General features: G+C 37.5%; 1 protein-coding gene across 1 annotated transcript in view; it reads left to right on the forward strand.

The window, feature by feature from the left end:
* Positions 1 to 616: 616 nt before the first annotated feature.
* Positions 617 to 16,503, forward strand: part of LOC145470615 (uncharacterized) — a 20,780-nt gene continuing 4,893 nt past the window's right edge. The window contains exons 1-16 of the mRNA XM_081454419.1: positions 617 to 797; positions 3,934 to 4,064; positions 5,003 to 5,053; positions 6,194 to 6,270; positions 7,377 to 7,451; positions 10,812 to 10,880; positions 11,250 to 11,327; positions 11,432 to 11,452; positions 12,017 to 12,055; positions 12,670 to 12,698; positions 13,540 to 13,592; positions 13,876 to 13,937; positions 14,196 to 14,252; positions 14,498 to 14,563; positions 15,628 to 15,684; positions 16,249 to 16,339. Of these exons, the coding sequence (XP_081310545.1) occupies positions 754 to 797; positions 3,934 to 4,064; positions 5,003 to 5,053; positions 6,194 to 6,270; positions 7,377 to 7,451; positions 10,812 to 10,880; positions 11,250 to 11,327; positions 11,432 to 11,452; positions 12,017 to 12,055; positions 12,670 to 12,698; positions 13,540 to 13,592; positions 13,876 to 13,937; positions 14,196 to 14,252; positions 14,498 to 14,563; positions 15,628 to 15,684; positions 16,249 to 16,339 (1,000 nt within the window). The 5' untranslated portion in view covers positions 617 to 753. The remainder of the gene's footprint in view (positions 798 to 3,933; positions 4,065 to 5,002; positions 5,054 to 6,193; positions 6,271 to 7,376; positions 7,452 to 10,811; positions 10,881 to 11,249; positions 11,328 to 11,431; positions 11,453 to 12,016; positions 12,056 to 12,669; positions 12,699 to 13,539; positions 13,593 to 13,875; positions 13,938 to 14,195; positions 14,253 to 14,497; positions 14,564 to 15,627; positions 15,685 to 16,248; positions 16,340 to 16,503) is intronic.

Raw genomic sequence — 16,503 nt, forward strand, 5'->3', positions numbered from 1 at the left:
CATACCTTCTTAGGGGTTAAAAAAGCAGTTTTCGTATCTCTCAGGGTGTTCAGCTTCAAAAGGTCCATAACAGAAGCTTTTGTGGTACCTTTTAGGGTACTTAGTCGAAAAAAATGTGATAGGAGATGTGTTGTTTTAATTAGAATTGGAACCTCTTTAGGAGTGAAAAAATATTCACACCACGCCCACAAAACAGGATCTAGGTACCTCTTAGGGGTTCTTTTCAAAATTTTCAACAAGCATCCCTGCCCTTTTTATATTGGGGGCCTCCCTCCGGGATTCTGATGACCATTTAGGGGTTCTGGTACATGGGTTTGATCTCATACACTGCACTGTAAGTTCCAGCAATATTAGAGGCTGTTATTTCTCACTTGAGACAATTTATGGAATGAATGAATTATTTTGGACAGTATGTTTAAACTGTTAGGAATACAAACCCTTTCAACTGATTCCTGGGACAGTCAGACCTTATATACTGAAAATTTCTATTAGTGCAGCTTACATAACCATCCCACTGTTTACTGGCTGTTGCAGCTCCTCGAAAACAAGTGTATGTAGACACAACGTGCTCTCTACACAAAGTAGATAGAGCTAATTGAGGGAAATCTGGTAACTATTGTAAAAATGGCGGTAAGTCTTCACGACCTGAAAACTTTCGCTATACGTTTTATCTAGTTATTTGATCGGTCGACTTGTGCCGCTCTCTTAATACAAGCAGGTCATACTCCTGAAGGATACCAACTCTCATTTGAAATGCTGAAATTGGATGGAGCATTTGCTCCAGTTTCGACGCAAAGGTTAGTTTTGTTTACATGTTTGAGAATTGGGTCTAAAAGGAGTTTACTCTCTGAGTGGCATTGGCAGCGCTAGCGAGAGCTGTTCTGTTGAAGAGTTTACTCACAGTCGCAGTTTTGATATTTCTAATTCAGTGATAATTGCACGTTACCTAACAGTGTAAAATCAGCTAAGAGATCCCTACAGTGCGTCACCTGATCGACTGAAAGATGCCTGTATAAAGTAACGCACTGTAGTAACTGGTAATAATTGCACTGGGTGGACAGGAGCGCAATTTCAAGGAGTAATTTGTCGAGTGATTTTAAATCATCTATGTCAACTCTCTCAGATTATCCGGGAGTCTTCCGTACCGGTCATCAGACTGTATATTTGTCCGTATATTTGTCCGTATATTTGTCCGTATATTTGTCCGTATATTTGTCCGTATATTTGTCCGTATATTTGTATATAAGTATATTTGTCCGAGCTGTGCTCACTGATCACGTTTAATTCAGAACTTTGTGAGATTGGATTTTGGTTTGATTGTTGTTTCTTATGCAGAATTTCCACTTCTGTGCTATTATTTATTTATTTATTTTTAAATGGAGCTCGAAGTGCATGAATTTTATTGGCTTTAAATGTAAAATGAAATAGATCTATGGACTGCTTATATGGTGGTGTTTAATACTTGGATCAAATATATAATAATCACCACGGTTATAATGAGGCCTTGTTAGGGGTAAATTCCGACAAGCGACATGGCCTTGAAATGGCAACATGAGAGCTATGAATTGGTGACAAACGACAGACTACTCCAGCAAAGTAGAGAAAGCGACACCAATGGCAAGATAGACCGACAAGGAATTTTGGAACTGAGAATGCAGTGATTGTTTTAAACATCTTAGTCGAAGTGAAGACATATTTCCAGAGTTTTAAATGTGTTTTCTTCTCTCACGCATGATGTCGACGGGTCGTGAAACACAGGCTTTCTTATATATATGCTAAAACGTCTGCGTCGAATAAATCGAGTCCGTCATTGCTGAGTATTTTTTCTCACTCTCAGCTGAGAGAGCAGTGGCCTAAAACGCCTAAAAACACGCTTAAGGCAAAAGGAAAGAGATCTTCAAAAGTCTCCTTCATATTTTTATCAGTGGGTCACCAGTAAAAGAATATGAAGTTGTATTATTAACAAATGGCATTATGGAAGGAAAAGAGAGACAGGGGAAAGCTGCCAAGGTCTTCTTGTCTTCAGCAGAAAGTAAGGGTTACGCCAAATTCAAAAGAAGATTATAGATAGGAGAGATTATCTGATTGAAGCCGTTGAGATTTTGAGTTAAAGAACGTTTGTTAAACATAAACATGGTAAAAATAGTCATAGGTTCGATTGTACTTTAGGTCCAAATACTGACTGAAAAATGGCTGAAAATAGCAATTCCAAGCGTCTCAATTTCAAAATTTCCCGGGGGAGCATGCCCCCACATCTCCTAGGAGGTTAGCAACTTCAGTGCTCAAAAGCATGCCCAAGCCCTTAGAAAGCATGCCCCCAATATGCCCCCCAGCATGCCCCTAACCACTTAAAAAATTTTGAAAAATTGAAGTAGCTAAGAAGTCTTTTCCTTCATTCTGAGTTGAAATGTGATGCTTTAAAAGTAACCTTAAAGTAATCATTAAACCCACTGACCGGAGAAATGCTGGCTCTGCATGAGAATTCCTAGTGCTGAAAAGTGTTTGAAGCAAGTGGAAAACATACAAGGAGTAAATTATATCCAAAGAGATACTTAATTATATATGTACTGGACTAAAAGAGCAAGGAACCTTCAATGGGTGAGAAATAATAGTTTCAGTGTGAGAGCACAAGATTGAATTCATTTGCGTGAGCCTCATGCTCGATGCGCGAGACTTGAGAGCACTGTGTCGGTTTTTTATTTTTTATTTTTTTATTTTTTAAATAAACAAAGGTATTACGTTGTGTTACACGTGTAGCTTCGTTTTAATCGAACAAGGTCAAATTTCCTGACCCAACTCCTGTGAGACGAAATTCCGACAGGCGACATAGGAATCTTGTGAAATGCCGACATGGCTGGTGGCGAATTTCAGACAGGGGACATGGGTACCCCCCTCCCCCTAACAGGGCCTCTATAATTGCCCAACCAGCGGTCATCCACTTGGCAGTATTCTTATGCATTGTATAGAAATATATATCATGACTTATCAGTTTGCTTAGTTTAATTGGATCATGTTTACTGTAGGTAGTCTCGACTGCCATGTCAGTCAATATATCGGTCAAGTGTCAGTCGATAGTTGACCGAGTGTTGATCGACTATCAGTCAACATGTCGGTTGACTATCGACCAACACTTGACCAATATATCAATCGACATAGCGGTTGAGACTACGTACAGTAAACATGATCTGTTTAATTGTAGTTTGTGTTGTGTTATTACAAACACATGTCAATCGTGTAAAGAAAGAAACTGAAACCTGGTTGCCTTTGGAGTTAATCTCTTATTGTATCTTCGACTTTTCCCGCAACCACAACAATGGCGATAGTGATCTAGATCTGATTTTGCATAAGCAAGCACTTGGCTCTACACAAGGAAAAATGTACAGAAGCAGTTGAATCTTTTTCACCTTTCTCTGCAGATGCAAGGCATTCATTTCTACATTTGATATAAATTATCTTATTAGATGTTTTGATATGTAGTATCGCCGTATATTTTATTTACAAGTTGTGCCATATGTTGATGAGCCTGTACGGCGAGTCAAAATACAAGCAAGGAGTAAAAATATACAGTGATACTACATGTTAAAACATCTAATAAGAGATTTATTATCCAACTGCTGTAGTCAATAAATTTATCAGTGAAAGAGGGAGAGTGTGACAGTTTTGCATGCGCATGCTGACCTGTCAGGCAAACAGGTTTTCTACTGTACAAATAACTGTACAATATGGCTGTATATATATTTGTACTGTTATTTGGACGGTCTTCGCTGCAGTTGGATAATAATTTGTTTTATTTTACACCATTAGGCCAGTAAAACTATGCCCGAACTGTGGAAATCTACCTTCAGAGTTGCACGCACATACAGTTCTGTTTTGTATGTAAAGGAGACAGTTTGCCAAATTGTGACAATTTTTTCATTAATTTTGTTCATGTAGGGGTACTGGCTACTGCAAACCAAGTGTTTCCCCTCCCACAAGGTTTGTTTCTGCTCAACTTTCGGGTGGACTTAAAATCCTATACAAACACCTTGGAGACATGAAGAACTTAGCTCCTCATAAGAAACATGGTGAGATAAAAATAGTCATAATCAATACTGCTCTCCTAATGATACGACAGGTAATTACTGTAAAATTGTACTCTAGTGTAGCCTACTTTTTGTGACAGTCCCTTTCATGTTTGCTGAATAAGAAATGGAGAAATGCAGTCTTGTTGAAGCAAGTTGGAAATGTAAAAGGATCGGAAAACGGAGGGAGGGGAAATGAAAAGTACATGTAGGATAGTGTGTACTTTGCGTAGAAGCAAGTGAGAAAGAGAGGCAACATGTTGGAGCTCCCAACAGCCAAAGGATTCTTATGCAAATTGTGCGGTTCCAGAAGATATCCATACTCCCCCCAAAGAAGGGATTGGAATTTCCTGGGGGGTGGGGGGTTCTATGAGACCAAAAACTTTAAAGAAATGTATGAAGCTTAACTGGAATTTCCAGAGGGGTGGTGAGGTGTTTATAGAAAAAATCCCTTCCGTGGGGGAGGTATGGATATTTTCTGGAACTACACATTGGGCTGAAATAGGATGAAGACCCTCTTAGTAAGGGACTTGTGCAAAAACTCCTACATGTAACTTCAATTTCCTAGGGGCATACTACAATGGAACACTGTTACTCCAGTCACTGACAGGCCACAAAAATCTGGCTGTATTAATTAACAGGTTGGCCGTATTATCAGCCTAGAGGGTTCTTTAAATAGTAATAGGAAATAACTTCAGGACTGAGCTTTTGTTCCTGGAGGCAAGAATCTAGATTGACTGTGATATTGAGGTGATCATGTTATGGGTTCCCAATTCTCTGTAAGGCAGGGTTCTTGTACTCTATTTGGAATGGAGTTTATTATACTGTACAACTGCAGAAGTTGTCATGCCAGAAGGAATCATACTGCAAGTTGACTGTAGTTGCTTGGAATGTACAGTTATGCCATTTGATATTTCTTTTCTTTTCTTTTTTTTTCATAGTGCAAGGATCTCAGACAGATCCAGAGGGAAAATTCCAACCATGTTATCCAAGTATGTTGTCCTTAATACTAGAATAAACAAAAAACATCTTGGTCCATGTGTTGGTCCACCCAAAAAAAGAACTTGTAAACATGAACAGCCAATATCCAGCTAATGATAATTAAATTAACTAAAGCCAATTCATGAATACACAGTAATTTATTTTTCAGTACAGTTGTATGTACCTGAAACATTTCTTACGAAGTAAGTAAAGTATTAAGTAATTCTTTATTTAAAGTGTCCACTTTGCTTAGCTTAAAAGTTACTTTACAGGATGCCCACTCTTAAAATACCATAAATGCACATTAGTTAATAAACAAGTAAACAAAAGAAAATGCAAACGAGTTAAAATGTAAGTACATAAAATTAAAAATAATTATTTACAATAAAAGATATAAAAATATAACAATAAAAGATATAAAACTATAACATTGTCAATAATATGACACTGCCTAAATATTAAATATTTAGTTTTTTGGCTTTATGCAACATTTGTCGTTCTAAAGGCATTTTGTTTTCAATGGTCCATAAACTACATTGTGGCCACAACCTTAAGAATAAGTACATGAAGTAAGGTAAAGTCTGCATATGAGCCTAGTGGCCAATCAGGCCGGCGCTTATCCCAGTTTCTATAGCATGAAGCAACTGGGAGTATTTCTACTCCCCCCTATAAACCTGGGTGGAGAGAGGCACTGTGAGAGTTAAGTGTCTTGCCCAAGAACACAACGTACATGTAATATCCCTGGCCAGGGCTTGAACCCAGAACACTCAATCTGGAGACGAGAGCACTAACCATGAGGCCACCTCGCCTTCCACAAGTATAGTACATGACAACCAGTGTACATAATTGTATATGCTTTAATTATTGATGAATTCTAATATTAATTAGCTTCATTTTCATACCTAGTAATAGGAAGGAATTCATGTACTAAGGATTCATGACTGTGTAACTGGACTGAACAGTTGTACATACTCTTGCAGCTATCTTAAGGTCCCAATAAAATAATGTATTTTTGATTCCAGACTGATAAAGACCTTATGCTAGGGTATTGCTCACTTCAATCTAGAATTGTAATGATCTTTTGAGCAGTTGAAGTTGTTAATGGCTGCTTCTCACAAGTCATTCATTGTATTTCTGTGTGGTTTTGTTAGTTCCTTTGCTTGCTGGAAGGTACAAATTTGTTCGAGTTATTGGACAAGGACAATCTTCAATCCTGGTTGCTGCAGAGGTGAGAAAATAATAAACAGCTTCCTCCTTGTTTACTGTTCAACCTGTAATATGCAATACAATATGAAAAAAACGTCCACATTTAGTAATTGCTGAAAATTGTAATCATCAGGTACTGTGTATACATTATGTGCTCTGAGTTTTATCATAATAAATATTCTTTTTTCAATTTGCAATACCTTTTTTTTTCAATTTGCAATACTTCAAGAACAAAACAGGTATTTTAGTGTCCTTTTGAAGCCTTTTACATGAAATTATTAAATTAATTTTGACCACCCAGAAATTTTCTAGTTTAAAAGCCCAGACCAGAAATCCTGTCAATATTACACCCTTGGGAAGAGCTATAAAAAAATATCACTGATTACGGACAGTTTGCACAATCAAGTTCCTTTTACTTGTAAGTGCATTTATGTATATTATAAAATTAATGCATGAAGCCTTCTCTACACAACATTTGTAAACAATAACTAATTAGTATTAACATTAGCGGCAACCACCCTATAGCATGATTTATTATTTTACAATTATATGGCTAGCTCTGTGAGCAGTAAACAGAATTCATCCTGCACTGTGATTGGCTACCTGAGCGGGCAATTCAAGATGGCACTGTCTTGCCTGCTCAGGATTTCCTGCTGTGTCCCATAAGCAAATAGTCTTCTCTTTTCCATATTAATAATAAATCCTTTACTTGCCAAGCTTGTTCAGTCAAGATGGCTGGATATTGGCCTCTTTTTTCGCATGTTTTTGGACCTCAACTCCGTCTCAGTCCATGTTGTAATATTAACTTGTGGGTACCCCTCTGTGGAGTCCTTTACGTTTTCGTGGGCCGCCCCACATCTCGTGAACATGTGAGTTGGCTTATGTCGGACATTGTGTTGACAGTGTTTAACGTTGCGTTGACTATTTGAGCCTTATCTAAAGCTATCTTACAACAGTCCATAAACATGTAAAAATAAAGAACTTGGTCAATATCCAGCCATCTTGACCTCACGCTTGGTAAATAACCCTTTATCTACTTGTAATTTCTCAGTTATAACATGTTAGGTTGTCTGTGTTATATTCTGCTTGAATTACAATGTAGCTAAAAATAATTTTTTTCTCACAAAGGATACTTTCCATCCTGATAAGAAGTCAGTTGCAGTGAAAATCATGCATCTGGATTATTCAAGACTTGGAACTCAGGTATGTGTCATTTGACCAGTTTTTACATGTACACTTGCAAAGTTTACTCGACTTTGTACCATGCCATAGAAAATACATGCAGCCAAACACAATACAGGAAAGCAGTTGTATATTCAGTGGTATTACACCCATACAGCTGTACCTTCCCATTTCATGCCATGTACATTTGTATATTTTGCATTGTTTGTGTTGGCCACTGTATTTTCTGTGGCATGGTACATAGATTAAAATTAAAAATAGTTGTGCTATACTTTCTCATGGTATACCATGGAATATGAATTCTACTTGTCACTTGTACAATGTATTTTCTTGGTTTACACACTCATCTAAAGGCTTGTGTGTACACCAAGAAAATACATGTACAAGTGACTCAAGGGATATTCTATGGTATACAACTCAAAAACATTGCATAACTTACAGTGCAGCTCAGATATATCCGAACCAAAATATACGCGTAATGCGCGTCAGCCCAATACGCGTATACGCGTATGCATATACGCACATACGCGTATGCATATACGCACATACGCGTATACAGCATATACGCGTATGCCTGATTAGTATGTATGAGCTAACCTATTGTTTCTTCTTTTCTTATCAGGTCATTGTTGTTTTCAATGGCTTGACAGCTTGCCACAGAGCGAGAAAGAGTTTTCTTTATTTTGAATACGCGTACACTGTATACGCGCGTATGTCTGCAGACTAAGCAAAATGTTAGCTGAAACTAACATTTTGCAATTGGGCACTTGACTGAAAATTAACTGACTGAATATTGATTAAAAGAGAGAGTATTTTGTCGTTAAATCAAAAATTTACTATTTTTTTTTTTGTCAAATAGAACCGGGGATACACGCTTCAACAATCCCATCTTCATGGAGCAAACATCACAACCGAAAGATAACATCTTCTCGAAACAAAGTCTGAACACGGTCCAAGCAAGCGACTTGGAAACGTGTGCCGAAACACACAACTTTTCCTCGAAGAAAATTAAAAATAACAAAATGTGAGCGGCGCACCATAGAATCTTAGAATTTACTATTTGAATGAACGGTTTGTGTCAGACACCGGAGATATCACTTTCTCGACAAGGTCGAAACGCTTCAAACAATAAACATCTCGCAAGCGACTTGCCGACGCATGCCGAAACACAGAACTGTTACTTGAGGAAAAAATAACTAAACGTGAGCAGCGCGCCATAGAAACTTTGATATACATTTCTTTGGCTAAAGAAAGAGCATTTTACCGTTTGAATGAACGATTTGTGTCAAATAGAACCGGAGATATCATTTTTTCGACAAGGTCTTCGGAACGCTTCAGACAATGAACATCTCGCAATCGACTTGCCGACGCATGCCGAAACACAGAACTTTTCCTTGAAGAAAAAATAACTAAACGTGAGCAGCGCGCCATAGAAACTTTGATAAACAATTATTTTGACTAAAGAAAGAGCATTTTACTGTTTGAATGAACGTTTTGTGTCAAATATAATCGGAGATATCATGTTTTCGACAAGGTCTTCGGAAAGCTTCAAACAATAAACATCTCGCAAGCGACTTGCCGACGCATGGCTTAACACAGAACTTTTCCTTGAAGAAAAACATAATTAAACGTGAGCAGCGCCCCATAGAAACTTTGATAAACAATTGTTTGGCTAAAGAAAGAGCATTTTACCGTTTGAATGAACGGTTTGTGTCAAATATAACCGGAGATATCATTTTTTCGACAATGTCTTCGGAACGCTTCAGACAATAAACATCTCGGAAACGACCTGACGACGCCTGCCGGAAACACAGAACCTTTTCCCGACGTAAAAATAACTAAACTTGAGCAGCGTGCCATAGAAACCTTGATAATTTCGCTTTGAAGCCATTTTCATTCTCAAGAAACATAATGTCCTTTGTTTGACTAACAATGCTTCACATAAAGAAACTTGTGGGAATGCATAACAAAGAGACATATACGCGCGTATATACGCGTATATGTGCGCGTATATACGCGTATATGTGCGCGTATTGACATACGCGTATACGCAAAATACGCTCGTATGATACGCGTATGCGTAGTTTGCTTATATCTGAGCTGCACTGTAACTGTGTACATGTATCTTCATAATTATTGTTATGAGAGCTAAATAGGTACAGTACTGCTCAAAAGTAAGTTACCACCTCTTGTCGCATTGTGCAAGATGCATCTCGTTTGTTGCAAGACATGCTTTGTTTCTCTTGAGATGCATCTTGTCTCTCTCAAGAATCCCAGAATCATTTATTGTAGACCCTATTCATACATGTAAATGGCTGCCAATTTAAAATTCCTTTAAATTGGCAGCATACATTTAAATGAGCCCAACTAACCTTGTTTGAGAGTAAAAATTCTTTTGAATTATCAACTCAAAAACGAGGTTATTTGGGCTAAGTTTAATACTTACAAAAGAATTTTTAACTGGCAGCCATTTATGAATAGGGTCTGTGGAATACATTACTCACAAAAAGCTGGCATACATGTCAAAGACAACTGCTCGATGTACATGTACACATACATGTAACCAAAAGTTCGATCAAATGTGAGATACTGTATGTGACTCACTAGTAATCTCTTGTTGTATTCATGGCGAACAAACATATTAAGTGTTATGTGAGAACTAGAAGTTTAATGCAGTTAAATGTAATTTAATGAAATTAACAACAAGTAGCGCAAGTCTTACCTAAGCAGTCAACAACATTTAGATATGCGTATGTGCCAGGATTTCACGTGTTCTTGGACCACAGGGAGTTGTACATAGCAGTTTTGCATTTAGACAGCAGTGTCCTTTAGCGTTTTCTGAAACGTGGGGAATATTCTCAGAGGCTGTTTCCCCTCCCCTGTTCCTCCCACTCTAATTCCACTGTTTTAGCAGTGTGATGGGTGCCTGTTTTTCTCCCCTCCACCTGGGGTTCATGACCGGGTTGCAAGGATTTGCCAGCCATTGGAGCAGTCTCCATCTAAGAGCTGGCTGCCAATGGCAGATTGAACTGGATGTCTCAGACACCCAACCTTTATAGAGCTTTTATATGTTTGCATGTACCCATATTAAAACACCTTTGCATGTACATCCATTTCTTACACATGATGTAGATGGATTTTCTTACATGGCTTGAATAGTTTTCTACATCATAAATTACTTTTAATTGCACCTACAGATGTAAATGCATGCCTACACCACATGTCATGCCTTCATGAGTTTGGTCAGTTACCCATGAAAGTAGTCAAGAATAAAATGGTGTCAAGGGCAAGGAACCTTATTTAAGATTTAACATGTGCATACTGAAAATCTGCTCAAAATGGATTAGTTTTTGCTGTCAATTTTCACTATTTTGACTGCAGGAGGCAGATTGCATTCAGCAGCTGAATAAGGCAGATATCCTTCATGTGTCCAGAACTGTCCAGTTGTTTGTAAGTCACAGATGTACAGTGTTCTTGTTTCAAAACATTTCTCTTAAGTGCAGGGGACACAACAATGACAGGGAACAGAGTGTCTTGCTTTAGAGTATGTGACATTGATAGCTTTGTAGGAAAAGGAATCCAAGACAATGGTGACAAGTTTGAGAGTGAATAATTTTAATTTCAGCCTCACTTTCAAGGTTCATGTTGTCTTAATTGCATTAGCTGAGAGAATATTGAGATCGAATGTGTGCTTTTTTCCCCTTTTTTTATGGCGGTGAGCACTGATATTGTGCATGAATTGTACAGAAAATTGTAATTTAATATTAATTAGAAATACTTGTCGTTGACTGACAAACACCAAATATTTTGGACTTTCAGAATGTATTCAGTTTTGAGGGTCACTATTGTTTGGTGTTTGAGCTGCTGCGTCCAAGACCTCTCCATCAATACTTTCAGGTAAGTTGTAAGCAAGGGACAGTTATGAATTAACAGATCATTTTGCATCTTCAGAGTATGTATTATTGGAACATTGAGTGATCAAGACTTTTTTGTGTTTGCAGAAATGTCAGTTTGATAGTGAGGTAAGAAATTTGAGATTGCATTGAGAAAAAAATTATTAAATAATTAATGTGCAGGCATGTAAAGACAATATGAAATAATCTTTCAATTTTCCTAGCAATACACATTCACACAGAAAATGCACTGATTATGGGAAAATGAGGGATTTTGTTTTCAGACTTACACCTTCTTTCTGTTCATAGGAGTTGTTAAGTAATTAATAAATAATCTGTTAGTGCATTACACGTCTGTGATAATTATCCAATTATGTTATTCGTATTTCTGTAGGCTAATGGTCAATCTCATTTCATACTCACAGACATGTAATTAAAACTATATTTAATGCCTGCCCCGACTCATAAAACAGAACTCTTTTTGTACTATCTTTGAGCTTATCATGACAGCATGCAAAAATAACCCAGGGCTAGTGGTTTTGCTGTTGGGCTAGTAGATTCTGTGCTTCTCACTACTTGTCTTTTTTCAGGAAATTCAAATTACAGAACTACTGTAAGAGATGAAATGACACACAATATATTCAACTTGTTGTAAACATGATAAATTGTTTATTAATTCTGCTTTACCAATAGGAGGCAAAGTTGAAAGTGATCAGAAAGATAACATTACAGGTGAGTATTTTTTTACACTGTGAAGTGATAAACAGCAAAAAAAGACTGAACAGACCTTCACTCTGTGGAATTTTTTGGGCACTCCTCAAATGTCCCCTTCTTTTGAGAACCTGTGGACCTACCACTGAATTGTTGATTATTGTGCAGCAATCTCTTTAATTTATTATATATTAAATACCAATGAAATACCAGGAGAGTTTTCACTTGAAAACATGATATCTTCGCATACAAAAAAAAACATGTTATTTCCACATGTGTAAAGATCACCGTTGCTAAGGTTACATGTACATGCCTTTTGCAGGGAAAGTGGAATGGTTTGGTATTTTATTGGTGTTTATATAATAAATACCATAACATTGCTGCTTGGGGATATGAAATTTCTCTTCTCGTGCTGAAAAATATTTCACTTGTTTGGTGTGCTCACTCAACACTTGAAGAGACAATTTTTATCTCTGTGCTGCCATGTCATATCCTCTATCAGATCTATATGCATGTATTATAGTCTAATACCAAGTGAACATGTATATTACATGTAATGCACATGCAGTTTTACATACCAATAAGACTTTTAAACAATTTAACACTGCTGTTTCTATGTGCATGTCATCTTTCAGCTTTTACAAGCCCTTGGATTCCTAAAAAGGTGAGTTATACAGGCTTTGAACATAGACAATACTGACAATACTGTAATTATTGTTCAAGATGGCAAGTCCAAGCTAATGTTCTCATTGGCCACAACTGAATGACATGCACTTGCAGTTGTCAAATTATTTTGACAACCAGTTCTATAGGCTAGAAAATTGTCTTTTTTTGTTTTTTGGTTCATAATTAATGATATTACAAAGTTGTAACCTGAAATTGTTGGATCATGTACATACTAAAGACATCCATGGTCGAGTGTCAATCAATACCCTTGATCGATACCCAATCAAAACTCAGTCGACATTCCATCAGTACTTGATTAACAGTCGATCGATAGTCGGCTGAGAGTTGATGGACTGATGTGCATCAATCCAAAGTTAGTCGACTGCCGACCGACTGTCAACCAACTGTCGAGCGAGGTGTCAATGGAGTGTCAACAGAGTGTCAACTGAGGTGTTGATGGAGTGTCAATCAAGTATCAATTAGGTGTTGATCAATGCTTGATTGATTGAGGGTATTAGTTGAGTCAATTGCAGATGCCTTTAGTACACATGATCCAAATTGTTGACAGAGGTTATGTTTTGGTAGACTTTCATTCCTTTTATTAATCACCCTCATTTTCTGGCAGCAATACATGTAGTTAATGTTTTGGCTATTCCTGTTCTATAAAATGGAAAATCTCAATCTACGAGTCTGCTGTACCTGACAATGGGAATACAACTTACATTAAAACTAAATGTCAAACTGGCTGTCATGTTAAAAGTGTGTGTGCTTGCTTAGCTGCTTACCTTAATTTAGGACAAGTTGTACATACAATCATGTACTCTTTATCATTTTGACAGAGAGAATGTTATCCATGCTGACTTGAAACCAGAGAACATTCTTTTGGAAGAAGGTATTTTAAAGTGTTCTTAAGCTTCAGAGTTTTCAATATCAATAATGATTACTTTGTAAGTAGTTTTCCTAAGCATTATGAAAAAAGGCTACATTTACACACACTTTTGTTAAGGATGTTGAGGCAATTTAGGTGACAGTTTCATGCTTTAACAGACTGAAGACATTGACCTCACACCTACTAATGCCTACATGTACCAACCAACTTCCTGTGCCTTAAAGCTGTGAATCTTGAGCCATGACAGCCTTCACTGGTCACATAGTTTTATCTTTGTCTGTTTCAGGGGAGGAAATCAAGATAAAAGTTGTGGACTTTGGGAATGCAATACATTGGGTTCATAGAGAGGTACAGCAAACTATATTGTCCACTATTACTGTACCATAAAGTTCTGGCGCAGATTGTTTGAAAGGTAGATAACACTATCCACTTGTGACCAGATAAATCACTATCCAGTGGATAGCCTGGGGTTTTTTGTTAACACTTATCCCTTGGACAGGGATTTAATTTTGATCAGTGTTGGCATTGATCCTGCAACTACGCTATGATTTTAGTATTATTTTGTAACAATTATTTAATTTCTAATTTGTTTTTCTTGATTTTTAGGTTTCCTTGTATTATGATGAGTTTGAACTGCAAACATTACTTTACCGAGCTCCAGAGGTGATCAACTGACTTGCTGCTTACGTGAAAGACATACAATAGTTGATCATTGTGAAATGTATATAAATTGTATGTAGGTGACAGTCTGGGAAATCTTCATTTTAAGATGCAATTTGGCAATTTTTTTTCTAAAATATTGCCCAAAATTTTATTTGAACAAATTCTGCTATTGAAGGGGTATAAGGAAACAGAGGACGGCATTCTGATACTACACCTCTGGTAAATTAAAGGTTTATTCTTCACAGGTGATGTTTGGTGTTCCATTTGGCCCAGAAATTGACATCTGGTCTTTAGGGTGTATCCTAGCTGAGGTACGTCTCAATTATCTTCCAACTTGTGTAGTAAATCAGCTGTAAATCAATGGAAGTGTACCAGACTTGACTTGGCATTGCTGAGACTTAATATCATTCTTTCTGAATTGCATATGTACCAACAATTTCGCAAATTGTGAAATTTAAGAATGCATGTTTTATTTTGTATGTTTTATTTCTTTTGTTGTCGTGTAATAATACGTGCAATATTAACGTCTATTGTGAGCAGGCAAGATGAACCAATGAGGAAGTGGTGTGGAAATTGTCTTTTTTTTAATTACACACAGCGTGTAGGAGTAGAAACAAAAGGAATAATTACTTTTGACACTCCATTGAAAACCACTCTCAATTGTTAAAACTAAGGCAAGCAAATGGTCTTCACAAGGATTATTTCGTGACAAAATCCTTGTATCTGTACTTTGATCCTGGGACGGGGGGGGGGGGGGTGAAGTGGTGCTCTCTTATATGGGCTACCGGTGTATAGGTAAGTGCAGCGTCAAAGGGTATGGTTTTTCAGGCTTTTTGGTCATAAATAGGGTCCAGTTTTTGCACCCTAGTCTTGAATTTGGTTTATTTTTTAGAAGAAACTACCTTTTTATCATTATCGATAACACCATCATTAAAAGCTCTTCATAAATTATGTTTAGAGCAACTGTACCAGCCACAACAGTCATATTTTTTGTCAGGTCATAAATAGGGTAAGGAAAATAGCAGATTTTGGTCTTAACCAGTATAAGGGCTTCGGGAAGCAGGCTGCACAACCCCACCCAATTTTTCTGGGAGTACTCTCCTCTGGGACTTTAATATGTCTACCCACATTTTATATACTGTATACTAACTTATCAATGTTTGCACTCTTGGGCAAGTCCTAATATAACCTGCGAGCAGGCTCTAGTGTTTGAGTTTCACACTCAAGCGCTACTATGTAGCTTTTGGCTTTGGCACACCAATAAGTTTCCGAACAACGCGCATTGCGGAACGATGTAGGGGGCTGACAAATTAGACTCAAGAGCCAGCTCGCAGGCTAGTCCTAATACTGACTTTATCTGGATCTTGCTTTTCAGTTGTACATTGGGAAACCTTTATTTCTTGGAAGAAATAAAAATGAAATCTTGCAAGAGGTATGTGGCAGTTATGAAAAGCACTGCCAAGAAAGCTTTCCTGCAGGCTATCACTTGGTGTTACTAATCTAAAACGCCAGTGATGTGAAATAAGATTCTTAGAGGGCAGTTAACATAGGGAAAGGTTTATGTTCAAGCCTAGTGGCCCATGAAGCCAGCCCTTCTCACTGGTTTAAGCTGCATGGAGAGACGAGTCCTGAGTATTTCAACTTCTCCCAGAATGGGATGGTACAGTAGTCCCATTGCAGTACTTGAAGAGAAACATTATTTTGCTCAAGGTCTCAGCAGAGATATCCTAGCAGGGTCTCGTCCCAAAATACATGGTAGGCTCCTGCACCTCCCATGCAATAAACATGAGACAACAACAAAACAAAAATTGCTGATTGACAGTAGTTTCACATCATTAAGTCCTGCTATGGCTGATGTTAATGTTTCCCTAATAAGGTTTGACTTGATTATTGAGAAATCCAACCAGACTTTTCATGGAACCTTTTGATTTTGTTTCCATTTACCTTCATGCTGCTCATTTTCTACAAAAAATCTTTTTGGCCTCGTTTTTGGCAGGTGACCTCAGTCTTTGGTCCCATACCTAGGAATCCATTCCAGACTGGCAAGTTTTTCCAAGAATTGTCAGAGTTTGTTGGCCACAATCCAGGTATGTTTAAGGTAGAACAGTTAAGGTTAAGGCTAGGTTAAATCGGTTTAAAAGCCAAGGTGGACTGCCGCCTGCCAAGCCAGGGTTTGACTCAAGTTGCTATTGCATGAAGTGACCAGGAACTTTATTCTAAGTCACTTTATGCAATAGAAATTGGAGTCAAA

Source organism: Orbicella franksi, chromosome 15 (genome assembly GCF_964199315.1).
Source record: "Orbicella franksi chromosome 15, jaOrbFran1.1, whole genome shotgun sequence".
NCBI lineage: Eukaryota > Metazoa > Cnidaria > Anthozoa > Scleractinia > Merulinidae > Orbicella > Orbicella franksi.